Source organism: Pelophylax lessonae (genome assembly GCF_965119305.1).
Source record: "Pelophylax lessonae genome assembly, chromosome: 2".
Lineage (NCBI taxonomy): Eukaryota > Metazoa > Chordata > Amphibia > Anura > Ranidae > Pelophylax > Pelophylax lessonae.
The window spans coordinates 364,169,418-364,187,635 of record NC_138769.1 but is presented as its reverse complement, the minus strand read 5'-3'; the positions used below and the strand labels follow the sequence as shown (position 1 = coordinate 364,187,635).

Sequence of the window (18,218 nt, the reverse complement as noted above, 5' to 3'; positions counted from 1 at the left end):
AAGTCGCATGGTGCAAAAGAAGGATGGATTTCATGGCCACTGCATTTTTTTAAATTCTGCATGCACCTTTTTTCAGCTGAAAACGCAGGCATAGCAGCTCAAGCCCATTCACATCAATGGGCTGCTATGCCTGTGCAAATGTGGGCCCCCAACCCGCATACATGTGAACCAGGCCTAAAGCAATAGTAAAGTCATTAATTGGTTAAACCTGCAGGAGGACCGGTGTTTTTATCTTGATTTGCCCCTTTAAAGACCAGGCCATCGGATCAGAGCGCCAGGACCAGTCATCACCAGGTAGGCCAGACACTGCTTGATGGCTATATAATAATGTAATGTGGGCTGCTGTGTGTGTGTGTGTGTGTGTGTGTGTGTGTGTGTGTGTGTATATGTATATGTGTGTGTGTGTGTATATGTATATGTGTGTGTGTGTGTATATGTATATGTGTGTGTGTATATATATATATATATATATATATATATATATATATATATATATATATATATATATATATATATATATATATATATATATATTAGAGCTGCATGATTCTGGCCAAAATGAGAATCACGATTTTTTAGCTTGGAATAAAGATCACGATTCTCTCACGATTCTCTGTGTAACAAAAAAAAAAAATTGGGATAACTTTACTGTTGCTTTTTTTTTTTTTTATTCATTAAAGTCTATTAATTGCGTTTGAAAGACTGCTGCGCAAATACAGTGCGACATAAAATATTACAACAATCGCCATTTTTTTCTGTAGGGTCTCTGCTAAAAAAATATATAAAATGTTTGGGGGTTCTAAGTACTTTTCTAGCAAAAAAAAAACTGATTTTAACTTGCAAGCAACAAGTGTCAGAAAAAGGTCCAGTCTTTAAGAGGTTAAACTTCCTTTCTCCCTGGCAGAGGGAAGGAAAAGATACAATGTAATCATTTTTGTTTATAGTTAGGAGACTTAATGCTGAAAGGCTTAGCTGTGTGAGTGAATGAGTCATCCAGCTCACTGAAATGTATCAATTCACAAGTCAGACCCAGGAGCAGAGAAACTAGGTATTTTAAAAATGCCACAATAACAATACCGTGGCTATGCAATACCGCGATATATCGAATTACCGAAAACCGGCATATGTCTAGTACGGAGTTCTCCTGGGACAATTTGGTGCTATGAGAATCACTTTTTTCCCCTCTTGCTTTATTTTGAGAATCAGTCAAGGCAGAATTTGCACAGATGGGAAGGCCTATATGAACTGGATCATAATGCAGGGAATTATAGTATGTGATACCAGTGTCCAAGGATCCTTGGTCCTGGCTACCAACGGGGATAACTCATTGTTGAACCTGGAGGCCAGGATGTCAACATCTGGAGTTTCCCCATTTCTGACATATTGAAGATGTTGGGATAACGTGCCCATTGACCTCAGGCCAGGCAGCAACAGCTGTGATGTAAACAGCAAAGGAAGGGCTAAACAGTGTTTCTCTGCCCAAGAGAATAACAGACTTACTGCTGTTAGGGCTTCCTGACACCGAATACCCATCTAGTGGTTGATACAGGCCACAGATGTTGTGCTGTAAATGTATTTGACCAGGCAACCTTGATGAAGGGGGTCCAGTTATTCAAAGGTAGTTTAGTTGCTTTTAACCCGAGGATGATGGGAAGCAAAGCTTCCCTGGGTGTCCATAATCCCTGAACTGTAAGGGATATGAACACTCATCCATTGTGTGGTAGAAACAACTTTCCTGTTTTCAAGGTTGGATTGGAACTCTACCACGCTAGGGAGTTCCTTGCTTTGCTGAAAAAGTATATAAAGTGGTCATGAGATAGAAGATTTATGTTTGAGGACAGATGTGGAGTTAGAGAGGTCCTGAATGGAATTGAGAGAATGGGGCAGCCTCAAATAAGGCTACCGTGAGGCCCAGAATTCTCTTAGAATCTCACTGAGGCATGCATTTGTACTTAAGATCTAAGCATGTGATCTTAGAGAGGATTTTGTTTTCTGCAAGGAAAAATTTTGCGCGAGCTGCGTCCAGAATGAGGCCTAAATATTCTAGGTGAAGAGAAAGCTGGAGAGCAGACTTTTGAAAGTGGATTACCCAAATTAAAGCCAATGAAGCAAATGAACAGCCCTCTGGATGCTTGCAGATCATTTAAGGGGAGCGGAGTTGTTCAGAAGAAGGCTGTCTAAATACCACGTTATCTGAATGCTCTGAGTTCTGCAGAGGGCAGGAAGGAGTACAAGTAACTAAATTTTCGAGGTGTAGATAGGTTAAATGGCAGTGTGTCAAATTGGAAGGGTTTCTCTCCTCCTGCAAAGCACAGGACATGATCGTGAAGCAGGTAAATGGGAACAAGCATCTTGGATTCCTACTGATGCCAAGTATTCCCCTCTTGTCTCAGAGGCATTAACGGATCTTGTGGATTACATAAAAAATGTCGGCAAATCAAGGTACAGTACTGATTTACAGATTTTAGGTCCAGTGTAAGATTACCAAAAAAAAAAAAAAAAAAAAAAAAAAAAAAAAAACACAACCTCTGGCTTGTTGAATGAAAATATAAATGAACTATAATGTTCTTGCAATAGCACACATCAATTTAGCATTAACTTGTTATACAGCACATCAAATTTTATTAAAAAAAAAAAAAAAAAAACCCCACCAAAACACCACAATGGCCTAGAGTTCATTAAGATGCTGTCAGAAGCCACATAAATTTAGTTAAAATCATGAAGGTGTGGCTCCCACAAAGAACACTGGGGTTAAATGCTGGGCAACAATACATTTATCGAATAAGTTAACAGAATACCATCTCCAATGAAGAGTGTCAAAGAAGAGTGTAGCAGCCAACAGCTGTAAACATCCGACTGAAAGCTCCTTTTAGTCTCACAGCTTCCAGTCAAGGATGTTTACAGCAGCTGAAACTGCCTGCAGATTAGGTTTTCTTCAAATATCGATGTCCACAAAAAAAAAAAAAAAAAAAAAAAAAGAAGAAGAAAAAGAAGACCACCACCACCACAATATATTTTGCTACAAAGAAAACGCAGACAGTCACTTGAGCACATGGCTTGGCTAGGATCATTGTACATGCTCTACTCAGGATTGGTTAATTAACACTTCTAGAAACATTATTTCACTTCTTTGGTTAATAATGAAGATAGAAGATAGGTTTACCAAGGAGGAGACACAATGCTACACTTTCAGGAGTACAAGCTAAAAAAACTGTATACTAAATCAGATACTCAAGCAGATAGCGGTTTCATTAGTTTCGAATTATAAAGGTGCAGAAAACAAACCACACATTGGCTTATGTAAAAGGAGAAATTTCACGAATAAATCAGCAAGTTTTAGTAACTTAACAGGAGGTATAAAAAAATAGAAAATGGTATAAAATAAGGAAAAGAGTTGCAAGTTTCAACACGCAGCTAGCCACCTAGGTAGCATTATCATACAAGAGAATTATCCAGTGCCTTCAGGAAACCTCTCAAAACCATGAGGCCAGGCTTTGGGTAAATATTCCTAAAATACAGTCATTAAAATTTTAAAACAAACCCACATGCCTGCTTTATGTTTTGAGCTCTAGTCCCCACATTTTCCATTTGCATTAATAAACGGGTGCAAATAATAAAGTTGCTTCTGAATGAACATTTGGCAGGTGATACGAGCGCCCATTCGGCAGTCTAACTTTGTGCAACATTATAAATATTGCAATAAAGCAACTTCACTATTGCTACCTAGTGAGATACTTACCTGACGTTTTGGAGGCTTTAACTCATCACGAGGAACAATGTCAATGAGGAAATCAAACTGGTCAAACTTAGTGATTGCCATGGCTATATCATTTCTCTGAAAAAAAAAAAAACACACACAAGCACATTATAGAATAGATTTAGGATATGACTAATGTAAGCTGAGGGTTAGAATATAGTAAAAGTCACCTAACCACACACAATTCTTTGACAGTGCTATATTTTGTGTAGAAAGGCTGTGCAATAGTTGTGGCAAAAAAGTAACTATATAAGCAACATAGATGTCACTTGTCACTTTAGCCAAGTCTTTTTTCTATTTTTATTTTTTTTAATATTGGTAGAAGGGTTCATTTTTATTCTGGTCATATGCCTGCTAGAGGGGATTTCCCCTCACTTCGGGAAGATTTCTTATTGCCTTTGGCAGCGAAGTAGAGTGCATATCAAACTAAAAATTTTATTTTGTATAAATTTAGCCACACATTAAAATGCACATTCAGCCACTGTTAACACCAGTGCGACTTCTCATGCGATTTGCCAGTTCCAAATTGCATGACAAGTCGGACACTGTTTGCACTGGCAGAACTGTTCAAATCTGTGTGACTCCAACTTTGCAGTGCCGCACAGTTTTAACCAAAAAAAAAAAAAAAAAGTGCCTGCACAAAGTTTTTGCTATTTAAGGTGCAACTTGCATACACATCTGTGCATAAAGTCGCACAGATGTCAGGCAAGTCACACCCGAAATTGCATTACCTGTGGCTTTGAAATCATGCTACTTCAAGTAGCACGATTACAAAATGTGCATTCAGTGTGAACGGAGGTTTAAGATTTCAAGATTAGGTAAACCTTCCAAACTGTAAAACAAAAAAGATCTTGGAGAATATAATAGTACTTGTTGCAATTGTATATGTCACATGATATTATTTTAAATGGATAACCAATTTTTAAGTAAAAAAAATACACCCAAGTTGATTTAATGCACACAAACACAATATATTTCCTATTTTTTGTTAATCTAAAAGATGAAGTTGCGATGATTAAAAGACGATACTTTAATAGGTCAAGCCATATTGTGCATGGTTGTGGAAAAGCAAGAAACTTTGGTACCCAATATTGTTCAAAGACGTTGCTTTAAAAGCATTTACATTTTATCAGTTTAGAAGGAAGCATCATGGTCCTAGAGAATTAGTGCCCTAACTCAGAGTTGCAATTATACGCAACATGTACAGCACCATCTTAATTTTCATTCATAGATGCGGAATTTATATTCTGCAAGTACGTGGGGCAGGAGATTTATACTGTATATCATACATATATACACACACACGCACACTTCAAGAGTTTCTTTCAATGTTGAATATGGCTTACGGCTAGTGAAAACTCAAAATTCAGTATCTCAGAAAATTAGATTACATAAGACCAATTAAAAAAAAAAAAAAGAAGAAGAAGAGTTTTAGAATAGAAACGTTGGCTTACTGAAAAGTATGTCGGGGTAAGTATAGATCTACGTGATTATGTGCGTGCAGTTTCAGCGGCGCATGCACCACCAGAGCCGTGCTCCCGCTGTGATTAGGCACAGCGGGAGGAAAGCAGCGGGAGGAAGACCGTGGGAGGAGCAGGCTCAATTGCCGCCAGCCTCCCGCGATCTTCTGCAATACTGACAGGAGAGCCGTCTGGAATGTAAACCCTGCAAGACGGCTCTCCTGTCAGAGAGGCAGGGAAAGATTGTGTGATTCATCTATTTATACAGTAACAGTGCATATTATTTAACACTGATCACTGTATTAATGTCACTTCATTAGTGAAGATGTAACGGCAGGAGTTTTATCCAGTTTTATCATTATTATTACACATTTGTCACTTTACACCCATTTTGCACTGTGCATTGCCACCTTTGTCATTAAGGAGGTAAAACCTTCCGGGGCTTAAGTGGTTAAACCAGGCATTGGTACTTTTTGCAGTGTGGGCAGGTGCCAAGTCCTGCTGGAAAATGAAACCAGCATGTCCATAAAGCTGGTCAGCAGAGGGAAGCATTAAGTGCTCTAGAATTTTCTGGTACAGGATTTGGCTGACTTTTGACTTGATAAAACACAGTGGACCAACACAAACAAACAGATGACTTGGGTCCCCAAATCATCATGGACTGTGGAAAATATTGCATTTAAATTTTAAAATCAAGGTCCCAGAGTCTAGAAGAAAAGTGGAGAGGCACAGAATCTAAGTTGTATGAGGTCTAGTGGGAAGTTTCCACAGTAAGTGATAATTTGGGGAGCCATGTCATCTGCTGGTGTTGGTCCACTATGTTTCCAAAGTCAACCAGGAAATTATAGAGCACTTCCTGCTTCCTTCTGCTGACCAGCTTTATGGAGATACGGATTTCATTTTCCAGCAGGACTTGGCACCTGCTCACACTGCCAAAAGGACCAAAGCCTGGTTTAATGATCTGGTATCACTGCGCTTGATCGGTCAGCAAACTCACCTGACCTAAACCCCATAGAGAAATCTGTGGGGTATTGTCAAGAGGAAGATGAGAGACACTAGACCCAACAATGCGGATGAGCTGAAAGCCACTATCAAAAGCAACCTGGGCTTTCATAACACCTAAACAGAGCCACAGGCTGACCGCCTTCATGCCACACCGCTTTGATGCAGCAATTCATGAAAAATGAGCCCCAACCAAGTATTGAGCGCATACTATAATGTACATACTTTTCAGTAAGCCAACATTTTTGTATTAAAATTCCCTTTTTTTTTTTTTTTTTTAATGGTCTTATGTAATATTCCAATTTTCTGAGATACTGAATTTTGCGTTTTCACTAGCTGTAAGCCATAATCATTAAAAGAAAAATGCTTGAACTATATCACTCTGTGTGTAACATCTATATAAAATAACTGGATTTTTGAGTTAGCGTAAACTCCTTTTCACTGAAGGTCATTGACAGATGCAGCTCCATACTCTTCTTAACCATTGGGTTATGCTGCCCCCTACAGGAGTAGGACACTAGGCAGGAAAAAATCTTTACTACACCTATGTTGCAGTCCCTGGGGGTATTCACCCACTCACTCAGCAATAGGCATTCAGTTTTGTTGCAAGCAGTGTCAGAAGAAAAAAACCCAACTCATATTGAGGGGCGGCTGCTGCAGCTGACAATGAACTTCAGAGAAAAGCATTTTACGGTAAGTCAAAAATCCAGTTTTCTCTATCGTTCATTGACAGTCGCAGCTCCATATTCTTCTTAATCATTAGGATGTCCCAGAGAAGTATTACCATGAGGGGAGGGAAAACAACGCAGAAAATAACGTAATTTCCAAAGGCTAAACTTAGCCAACCAAGTAACATGGAGCTCAACCAGGAACAACTGAAGCTCACCTAGAAACATTTATCCTCAAAAGAGAATTTCTCTTTTAACCACTTACAGACCGCCCACTGTAAATATACGTTGGTACGTTAAATACCAGGGTTATGGCAGCAGATAGCTGCCATAACCCCGGTATTTTTTTTAAACAGTGGGTGGTCCTCTTTAACATAAGGGTGGTCCCATCACCGATTCGCTGCAGGATCACCCTTATGGACGGTGGGAGAGGAGGTGCCCCCCCCCCCGGTAGTTTTCCCCGCTTACCGAACCCACCGGTAGTGGGGAAAACTATCTGGTCCGCTCTATTCTAAGGCAGGAAGACTATGGCCTTGGAGGACTGGAACGCCGTTATAAGTCGCTTCCTAGCAACGGATTTAAAGAGCCCATTTTTTTTTCAGCATTACTTTTTTTTTTATCTTTTTTTAGTATAGATGTGAGATCTGAGGTCTTTTTGACCCCAGATCTCGCATTAAAGAGGTCATGTCATGCTTATTTATATTACAAGGGATGTTTACATTCTTTGTAATAGGAATGAAAATGATCCAAATAAAAAAAAAATAAAAATTAACTGTAAAAATAAAAAATAGGAAAAAAAAATGTAAGCGCCCTGTCCCTGTTAGCTCGCACGCAGAAGCGAACGCATACGCAAGTCCCACCCACATATGTAAACGGTGTTCAAACTACACGAGATATTGCTACGATTGTTACAGCGAGAATAATAATTTGAGCCCAAGACCCCCTCCCCAACTCAAAAATCCCCATAGGCGACATTTCAAAATTTCTACGGGTTACCAATTTAAAGTATCAATGTTTGTCGCCATTCCACGAGCGTGCGCAATTTTGAAGCATGACATGTTGGGTATCTATTCACTCAGCGTAACATTATCCTTTTACATTTTAGAAAAAAATTGGGCTAACTCCTGTTTTCTTATTTTTTTAATTAAAAAAAAGTGAATTTAAAAAAAAAAAAATTGCGTTTGTAAGACCGCTGCACAAATACAGTGCAATAAAAATATTGCAATGATCTCCATTTTATTTTCTGCCATCTGGGGGGGGGGGGGGGGTTCCAAGTACTTTTCTAGCAGGAAAAAAAAAAAAAAAAACGATTTTAACTTGTAAACAAGCATCAGAAAAAAGCCCTTTCCAGAAGTGGTTAAACAGCAACCTGCAAAACCTTGCGACCAATAGAAGCAGCCGAGGATGCCAACACATAGAATTTTGTGAACGTGTGCACAGACGACCAAGTTGCCGCCTTGCAAACTTGTATTACTGACATCTGATGGAGAAATGCCCAAGAAGCACTCAGTGCCCTAGTAGAATGCGCCTTCACAAGGAAAGGTGGAACCTGACCCTTAAGTGAATAAGCCTGTACCACCGTCTGCTGCGACCATATCCAGATGGATCAGGCAGACAATCAATCCCTTTGGAGGTCCTTCCATGAGGACAAAAAGTCTGATTTCCTGAAGGACTCAGTAGCCACCAGGTGAACCCTAATTGCCCGAACCACATCAAAGGAATGCAAAGCAATTTCTTTAGGATGCTTGGGCTTAGGACAAAATGAAGGCAGCACAATGCCTTCATTCAAATGGAAATCAGAGACCACCTTAGGAAGAAACTACTGATTAGGTCGAAGTACCACTTTATCCCTGTGGCCCACCAGATAAGGTGAATGGCAGGGGAAAACTGCCAATTCAGACACTATGCGCGCAGAGGTAATAGCCACCAAAAAGGCTACCTTCTGTGACAGTGTAAGCAGAGGAATTTCCCTAATGTTTTCAAAGGGAGGTTTCTGAAGGACTAACAGTACCAAGTTAAGATCCCACGGAGGTAACGGGGACCGTATCGGAGGAGCCATAGGGCGAACCCCCTGGATAAAGGTGCGAGTCAAAGAATGCGTAGCTAAAGGATGTTGAAAAAAACAACGCCAAGGCCAACGCCTGGCCTTTATTAGTACCTAAGGCCAACCACTGCTCAACCCCTCTTTGGAGGAAAGCAAATATTCTAGCCACTAAAAATTAGCGTGGATGCACCTTAATCAATTCACACCATGAGATGTACATTTTCCATGTACGATGATAAATCTTCCTAGGTAGATTTTCTAGCCTTCAACCGTGTAGGAATCACTGAGTCAGAAAGACCCCTATCCTTCAATACCTGGCTTTCAACAGCCACGCCGTTAAAGCAAGATGGAAGATCGGCCCTTGAGATAGCAGATCTTCCCTGAGAGGAAGTCTCCAAGGAACATCGGCGACCAACCTTACTAGATCGGTGTACCAAGACAGGCAAGGCCAGTCTCGAGCCACCAGAATGGACTGGAATCCACTTTTATTCTGCACAGAAGCCTCAGCAGAAGTTGGAGGAAGCGCATAGATCAGCCAATACTGACCCCAAGGAGCCACCAGTGCGTCTGTGGCATTGGCCAGAAGAACCCGAGACCTGGCTACAAACCTCTGTACCTTCTCATTGAGCCCAGAGGCTAACAGGTACAACAGGTAAACATCAGGTGTCCCCCACCGGACACACAGCAGGTGAAACACCTTGGGGTAAAGGGACCATTCCCCCTGATCCAACACCTGACTCCTCAAGTAATCTACCTGCCAATTTTCCACTCCAGGGATATGTATGGTGGAGGGGGCTGGAACAAAGTTTTCTGCCCATTTTAGGATCTCGGCAACCACCGGACCACCAGGACACTCTTGGTGCCCCCTTGATAATTGACCCAAGCCATGGCCGTGGCATTGTCAGATTAAATCCAAATTGGACAGCCTTGCATACGATTTGTCCAATGACTCAAGCAAAGCTTTATCACTCTGAGTTCCAGAATATTGATCAGTAGTCTTCCAGAGTCCAGGTCCCCTGGACACATCTTTTCATGCACTCCACCCCAACCCGCAGGCTGGCATCCACGGTTACAACGGTCAAATACTAGGGAAGGAAGGACTTGTCCTGACGTAGAGCCAAGGAACGGAGTCACCACAGTAGAGCACTTCTTGTGTTTTGACTCAAGATTGTCCAAAGATTTTAGATCCTTGTTTCACTTGACAAGAATTTCTCTTTGCAGAGGTCTCATGTGGAACTGAACAAATGGAACCGCCTCAAAAAAGGTAGACACCATCAAGCCTAGCGCTCGCATGCAAGTCCGCAGAGAGGACAAATTGCTGGATAACGGCAAGTGAATCACGCTCTGCAACTTTTGCAACTTTTCCAGAGGGAGTAACACCCTCGCTGAGGCTGAGTCCAGAGTCAGTCCCAGATAATCCAGTTTGGAAGATGGGACCAGAGCAGATTTTTTGGAAATTGATGTTCCAACCGAGTCCATACAGTGATTGAGAAGTAGCCCAACAGGACGGAATGGGAGTCTGCTCTTAAGAGGAAATCGTCCAGGTACCCAGTACTGCAATCCCCTGCTGTCACAGTAATGCCAATACCGGAGCCAACACTGGTGAAGACCCTGGGAGCAGAGGCAAGACCAAAGGGTAACGCCACACATTGATAATGCTCCTCTCCTACAGCGAAGCGAAGAAAACGCTGGTGTCCAGTGTAAATAGGGATGTGCAGATTCGCATCCTTGATATCGATAGACGCCAAAGAGTCCCATTGGTGTAGGGACACCACTACCGTGCGAATGGACTCCATTATAAACGTCTGTACACGCACAAAGCGGTTCAGAGCCTTGAGGTCCAAGTTTGTACGCACTTTGCCTTCTTTCCTGGGAACAGTGAACAGGTTTGTAAAGAACCCCTGAAAGCGTTCCCTAGAGGGAATTGGCACAATCACCCCTTGCGACAGCAGATCTTGTAACGCCTCTCGGAGATCCCTTAGCCGATCTGGAGATAGGCGTAGATTGGACAAGAAAGAATCTGTCTGACGGTCGAGACCTGAATTTGATCTTGTAACCTGATCGGAACAGCTCGTGGACCCATTTGTCCTGAATCAAGAAGGTCCATGGTTCTGGAAAGAAAGACATCCCCCCCCCCACCCCAGATACGGGTGAGGGCATCCCTTCATGCAGAAGGGGACATGTCTGTAGATCTGGAGGGACCTGCTCTTGGCTTACCCGACCACGTCTTCTTGGAACCCCCAGATGATCTAAAATGGATTAGATCCCTTCTCCTGCATGCCGGAGGCACGAAAGGGCCGCCTGTGTGTTGAAAAATAAGAGCCCCGTCTACAAAGCAGAGACTTGCCCTTCGACTGTGGAAGAAGAGTACTCTTCCCACCTGTAACCACATTGATAAGTTCATCAAATGGAGAACCAAATAGGTGGTCCCCTGTAAAGGGGAGATTTGACGGAGCCTTTTTAGAAGCCTGGTCTGCAGACCAGCTTTTTAGCCACACCCTGCGTCTAATGGTTACCCCCTACCGCGGAAACTCTAGCCCCAAGGGGGGCTGCATCCAACGATGCATCACATATAAATAGTAAGGCTTGGGCCCATTCAGTCCGTTCGCTCTGCAAGGCCCGGGGGAAGCGGTTCTGTTTCCAAGTCACTTTTAGTAACTTTGCCCATTCCGGTCTGGTCTAGGACACCAGAGTGATAGCAAAGACCGGTCTAAGTAATGAGCCCGCTATCACATGTAAGTGGCGGGACAGAGTCTCACAGTAGATTTGTTCAGTCTGGAGACCGGATGGTTCACCTTCGGTGGAGCGGTCCATTTATTGTCTACAGCGTGCACAAAGGGGTAGCGCCTCTTAAAGTGCTTTGGCACAACAAACATGTGTTTAAGGCGCCCCCATTGTTCTGTGCCAAATTTGTCAAAAAGTTACGGACAGGGAAAACCTTGCCTGGGGGATTTGAGTGTGCCAAAGGACACCCGCGTACCTGATGCTGTAGAATCATCCGCCATTTTTAGTTTCCCGCACTGACACTAAGTGCCTCCACCAGCGCGTTTTCCCACGCGGCTGCAGATGAGGATATTTCATCCTCACCATCAGAGTGCGATGCCGCAGATCCCTCAGGGTGACTCGTGTCCGTGGAGGCCATATCAAGCTCAGAATCTGAGGATACAGATGAGGCAGATGAGGGCAGTGGGCGATTTTTATTAGTCTTTTTTTAGGACCAAATCAATTTTTGACACCAGGGTTTCCAAAACCAGCGTTAAAGGCAGACAAGGGTTGCAACCCAGAGGTCCCCGCAACACTAAGGAGGGGGATCAGTAGATTATACTTGCTCCTGGGACTCTTATGTTAACCCGGGGACAGCGCAGTGTCACTTTAAGAATACTGCAAAAAACTGCCCCACACCGCTGCACCAGCAGTACTACAAGTCCTAGCACACAAAACTGCAATATAGCAGAGTGAGAGAGCGACCTACAGGGACCCCAATAGACTCACCACCGCCCGATAATAGGGAGAGCAGTGCTGGCCTGAAATGTGCAGAAAACAAACCTCACAGGAAGAGGAAGTACCTGGGTAAGCACCAAAGTTAAGGCCTTGCCACTCAATGCTGTACAGCATTCTCGGGCTCCGAGAAAATGCCTGCCCAATGCATTTCAATGGGAAACTACTAAAAAAATGGCTGCCGAGCCTTGTATAGCTGATCTACAAGAAAATGGTGACCTCCTCAGCACGCCATGCGGTCTAAAGGATCCACTGAGCGATTCAGCAATCATTCAGGCTAAGTGGGGCACTGGAAAGGACCGCCACCCACGATAAACCCCCCCCCCCCTTCAAGTGGATCGTGCGATCAGCGGCATTGGTGCAGCCCCCCATTGCCTGCTACAGCCCCTGTACCGTACCCGACTGAGGTAGGGACCCAGCCTATGAAATAGTGGGGAGGATGGCCTGCCCAGGGAGCCTTGGATGGTCGATGGGGGATGGTCCCTAGGGACCGCACACACATGAAGATGGGGGGCATGGGGGGTACCACGTCCACCCCGAGACTGCAAGAGATATGGGGGGACACCACTCACCATACCAACGATATTTGGGTGGGTGCCACTCCGGACAGACCACCTCTCCACCCGGGGTGGGGGTGCTGATGGCCAAGGGATACGCTGCGACTCAAGCCAAACCAGGTCGTGTGCGTCCTGGGGAGGTATTTCACTCATGGGCCAGCCACCGTCCAGTGGGGCTATGTCGTGGCGAGGCCTAGCGCGGAGCTGCGACCTGCACACGCTCGCTGGCCAGACTGGGAGACCATAAGGATCTAGAATATTCAGTCCGACACCCAGTCCGGCTGTGGATTGTAGTTCTCTCAGGAACATAACTAGCTAAAAAAAAAAAAAAAAAAAATTTAGACAAAAGTTTCAATTTTTACAAAAAAAAAAAAAAAACCCTACTAGGACAGAAATCCCAGCAGGGAACTAGGTCCTTACTCCTGACTAGGCAGAAAAAAAACTGAACGCCTACAGGGACTGCCCTATAGGCATGGTAAAGATTTTTCCTGCCTAGTGATCCAATCATGTAGAGGGGGGACGCATAACCCAATTGTTAAGAAGAATATGGAGCTGTGTCTGTCAATGAACGATAGAGAAATAGGAGTTTCACTTTTTAAACTGAATTACTGAAAAAAATTAAACATTTTGATATTCTAAATTTTGAGATTAGCATACATAGAAGGAGCCGCTTTTAGTGCATTCATTACGCACCTCCGTCCCGCCCCCTGTAAGTCAGCTCTACCTCTCATATATATATAGTTTTTTTTTTTTTTTTTTTTACACAAATCACTTGCTCTCACAAAGGGGTGCAATTGCCTCTGTTTAAATAGTGAAATGGCAGGTCCTCCTTGATGAGACATCAGAGGTCTAACAAACCCCTGATCTCTCCCCTTCCACTTCAGCTAAAGGAGCACATATTATACTTCATTTGTCTTTCCCAGCTGCTGGGGGACAATGACAGCCAGATCTGGAAGTGATGCAATACACATTGTTCATTCACCGGAGATCAGCACACCGACGTGATACACTGGAGCCCAGGATACATGGTGGGGGCACTATGGCAGGGGAAGGAGTCGTAAATTTAGTGGGCTGTGAAAGGGATTGGAAGTCTCCTCAAAGGCCATCAACCACATGTAAACATGGTTCCAAATAGCAGCTGCTAGACAGGGATTTTAAACTGCGCTGGAAGACAAGTGGTTAATGTCTCACTGCCCTATACCTGCCGAATATTTCATTATAAAATATAGCATCTAAAAACTGGTAAAATCATAATTCACTTACACACGTTCAAAACATGACAGTTTCTGCACATCACATTGTGTTTCTAGAAGACTGATAGTAAAAATGACCAACATTATTGCAAACCAGTTGTAAAGAGAAATTTTGTGATATGCAGCATGCTCATAGCATTCCACATCTATCAGCACTACACCAGGAAAGAGAAAAAAAAAAAAAAAAAACATTTTGGTTTATTAAATGGACAAGAAAAGAGCTTTGTTTTTTGTGAAATCTGTAGAATCTTTTTTTTTTTTTTTTTGGTGCATTACCTGCAACGTTCTCCTTTTATTATCCTCTGTGTGAATCCAGGCACGCAACGTCAACTCGGTTATAAAAATCTGAGCAGCTTTGGCAAAAAGCACTGGAGCTTCTGCACTGATCATCTATTGTTAAAACAAAAAAGCATTTCTGATAATCTATTCCATTATGACTATGCAGCAATAATAAACAGCTAAAATATTCTGAAGTTTTGTTGATACACCATTTTTCAAAAACCAAAATGTAATTTTAAAATAAAAATATTCACTTTTTCGGAGTGCTGACCAGGTTGGAAAAAAGACGTGTTTGGATGATTTTACAGTGCTGACAGGAAAAAGTTTAAGTGAATGTATTCACATATCCTGAAAAATACGGAGAGTACTCCTTATTTCAGGACAGTGGGCAGAGCCAAGCAAATTATTTCTTTAGGGTACATTCACACCAGATGCAGTGTGACTGTTGGGTGGCTAGTGCAGTCCCACCACATGACAAAGCAAGTCTGACATTTCAAAAAACCTCATTATTAAAAAAATTTATAAATAAATAAATGAAAAAAAAAGGGGGGGGGGGGCGGACAGCGTAATGTGCCGGGATTGGTGCATCAGTACTACACTGATCGGGGCTGGATGGCACACCAGCCGCTAAGTGGTAACAGCGGCTGATGTAAACATACCCCTACAACCCATTGTCCGGATCCGGTTAATATACTGTGTATTGTAACTGTGCAGTTAACTCCACAGCAATCCATTCTGTATATTGTGCTAAATGTTCTATAAAGTACATTGTGCTGTAATTATACACCCAGATTGTTCCACTGCTGTACAGTATATACCCTACTAAGGTCTAAAAAAGGTACACAAATTTGACCAAGATTACAATTCTGTCTCTCCCCCCCAGACTGGGGTCCTCCATTCATCGCAGCTTACAAATCTAAGTTACAGAGTATATGTTCACCCCATTAGGCAGTTTACGATCATTTTTTTTCCCCACCACTGGCCAACAACTAAAACTCTCCCCTTCTCTCACAGGTACAAACATGCATAATGCAAACTTGTAAGTTTCGACAACAATCACTTGTGAGAGCAATTTGCATGCCTGCTCATCACTTTCTGAAAGTAACTTTAGAAGGACTATCAAAAGTCAGGAATAACCAATGTCCACCTGGGATGTCAAAAAGATGGGAAAGTCTGGATTAACATGGAACAAATTGAAAAGTTACCTTAACATCTTCATCAAGTTTCATTATCTTCTTTATGCGAGCCAACGGAAGTTCCTGGACCCGGAAATCTTTCTGTAAAATAAGAAAAAAAAAAAACCATACTAAAAATCAGAATATAGAACATTTTTTTTCTGTCCTCAGTGTTAATACAGGGATTAAAACAAATACTTTTTTTAAACAAGATATTTTTCCTTTAACCATACTAAACATTTTACATGCTGGGAATCTAAACCCTAAGGAGTTGGTTTAAATATACCATTTACTGGAACTTGATCACTAAGATTTCCTGTTGGTCTCCATACGTTATACTTTGCTCTGTTGTACTGAATAAACCTTTAATAGCAAACATTATATTTTTGTAGATGCTGCATCAGCTACTCCTTGCAGGGTTTAGGAGAAACAAGTTTATCAAGGCAATGAGTGCTCTTATATCCCAATGGACAGTCTGCTTTACTGGAATTTAGGCTGATAGATTCACAATCTGTCCAAAATCAGCAGAGACTGCAAATCATTCCAATACGAGTTTATGGGTTGATAAATTACATTTTTGGTATTAGAGAATACTATATGGTCCCTTTTACAAGGGACGGGTTCTTTTTGACTGCCTCTTGCTCAGCGGGGATCGCTCTGTTGATCTCCGCTGAGCAGGCAGATGACAGGTCTGTATCCAATCACTGTGCAGAGAGGGACCTGTCAGAGTCCTGCTGTTCTCTATGGGGAGATCGGATGAAAACGGACAGCCTGCCTGTTTTCATCTGATCCAATCTGCTAGACGGATGGCCAACGTATCGCCTTATGTCTGTTTACAGCGGCTCTTGTCTGACTAGATGCTAGGCAGGTGTCAGTGGACAGAGGTCAATGGGTGGCCAGATTGGGTCCACCTGAAAAACAGACAGGCGGACCTGATAAGTCCGATCGTGTGAAAGGGGCCTTGGACTTGTTGGGCAAGAGCATCATGTGCACTGCAGACACAATATTGATGTATAAGCTGGGTGGAAGCAACATTGCTAAATAGAGGGTATTAGAGAGCGGGATATTCACCTTTTCTAAAGCAGTAACAAAATACACTTGTTAGAAGTGGTGACTGTCTTTTTTAAATTATCCTTTAAAAGAGCCCTTGCTAACTTGCACAGTATTTCATACAAACATAAGTTTATATAAACTGTATAAGTTTTACACACTTAAGTCCTGGTTCACACTGGTGCAATGCAGGGCCGGTTCCCACATCACACCTGAATTGCACAGTGGTTCACACTGAGATCTGTGAACCGCTGGGGGTGTCAATGTAAAGGTAACAACATCCCCAGATCAGTTCGCAGATCGCAGTGCGACTTGTGAAATGGTGCAGGAATCGGATTGCATAGGTGTGAACACCCATGCAATCCGATTCAAGTGCTGACTAAAAAAAAAAAAAAAAAAAAAAAAGGGTCATGCACCATTTTGGTGTGAATGTGATGCAATTTCAGCCAGTTTGTATGAAGTGTGAATCACTAATGTGACCCGGCCCTTAGGCTCCATGTATACTAGACACTTAGCCCAGACTTCTTGCTTGGACCGCAAGTAGTCTGCATTCTAGTCCGTACTTCCCTAAACATAAATACCAGTAGGTGTACTGTGCAGCCCCTTCAAGCTGTGGCAGCTGTTAGACTCTCAGAGATGGACAGGCTGCCTTCAGGGGAGCTGGACAGCACAACTGTGCCCTCCACCCGCACCTAAATGCTGGGCTGACACCCCATATGTACATGGGGTCTTATAGAGCAGCCTGTATAGGTGGTGTAAATAAACATTGTGGATCACTTTGGTCATATACAGAGCATCTCATTCCTTATACAGTTTATGAATCACATTCAGGAACAGTTATTTCATAAGTAATGCAAATTACTAAACAAGACAAACATTTACTGCAAGCAAAGTTATATAAACCAGCAAACAATTTAGTTACTGGAACTTAAAAGGGAAGTCATAATTAAAAAATGGCATACCTCTAACATATGGGTAAGAAATGAGCATATCTGGAGGGCCCTTAATATTTGTAGGTACAGTAAAAATATATAGTACTTTCTGGACAGGAGCTATCGGTAATTCAAATTTGAAACTTATCCAAATTAAGATATTTTGCTAGAATTACAATCAGAACCCCCAACAAAGTCAGGAGGCAGATGAAGGTGTCAACGAGCTAATAAATTGAATCAGACCCTAAAATTAATTTGGAAAATACCAAATATGATTAAAGGAATAAAGCTTCTATTGCTATAATTAACTGGCTATCAAATAGATCATAGCTTCAAAACCTAATAAATCACTAACTGTAACAAGCAAGCAGTCAGGAAAGTCGCAAAAATCTGAACTTCCATCTTCAATACAAGTTTCAGTTTAATGTTTCACTATACAAAGATGACAACAGTGCCCCCCTCAAGTGCTCACATTTCTATCCTTGCAGGTTTACTGTAAAACAGGGGTGAGCAGGCTAGGCTGGGTCACCATCAAAAAGAACA

General features: G+C 42.3%; 1 protein-coding gene across 2 annotated transcripts in view; it reads right to left on the bottom strand.

Annotated features, from left to right (window-relative positions):
* The window catches only part of NFYC (nuclear transcription factor Y subunit gamma), a 94,639-nt gene that overhangs the window by 18,567 nt on the left and 57,854 nt on the right, over window positions 1-18,218 (bottom strand). For both annotated transcript variants that reach the window (XM_082247594.1, XM_082247595.1), the window contains exons 3-5: window positions 15,724-15,795; window positions 14,516-14,629; window positions 3,740-3,835 (exon numbers count right to left, since the gene is read on the bottom strand). In XM_082247594.1, coding sequence (XP_082103720.1) covers window positions 3,740-3,835; window positions 14,516-14,629; window positions 15,724-15,795 — 282 coding nt within the window. The remainder of the gene's footprint in view (window positions 1-3,739; window positions 3,836-14,515; window positions 14,630-15,723; window positions 15,796-18,218) is intronic.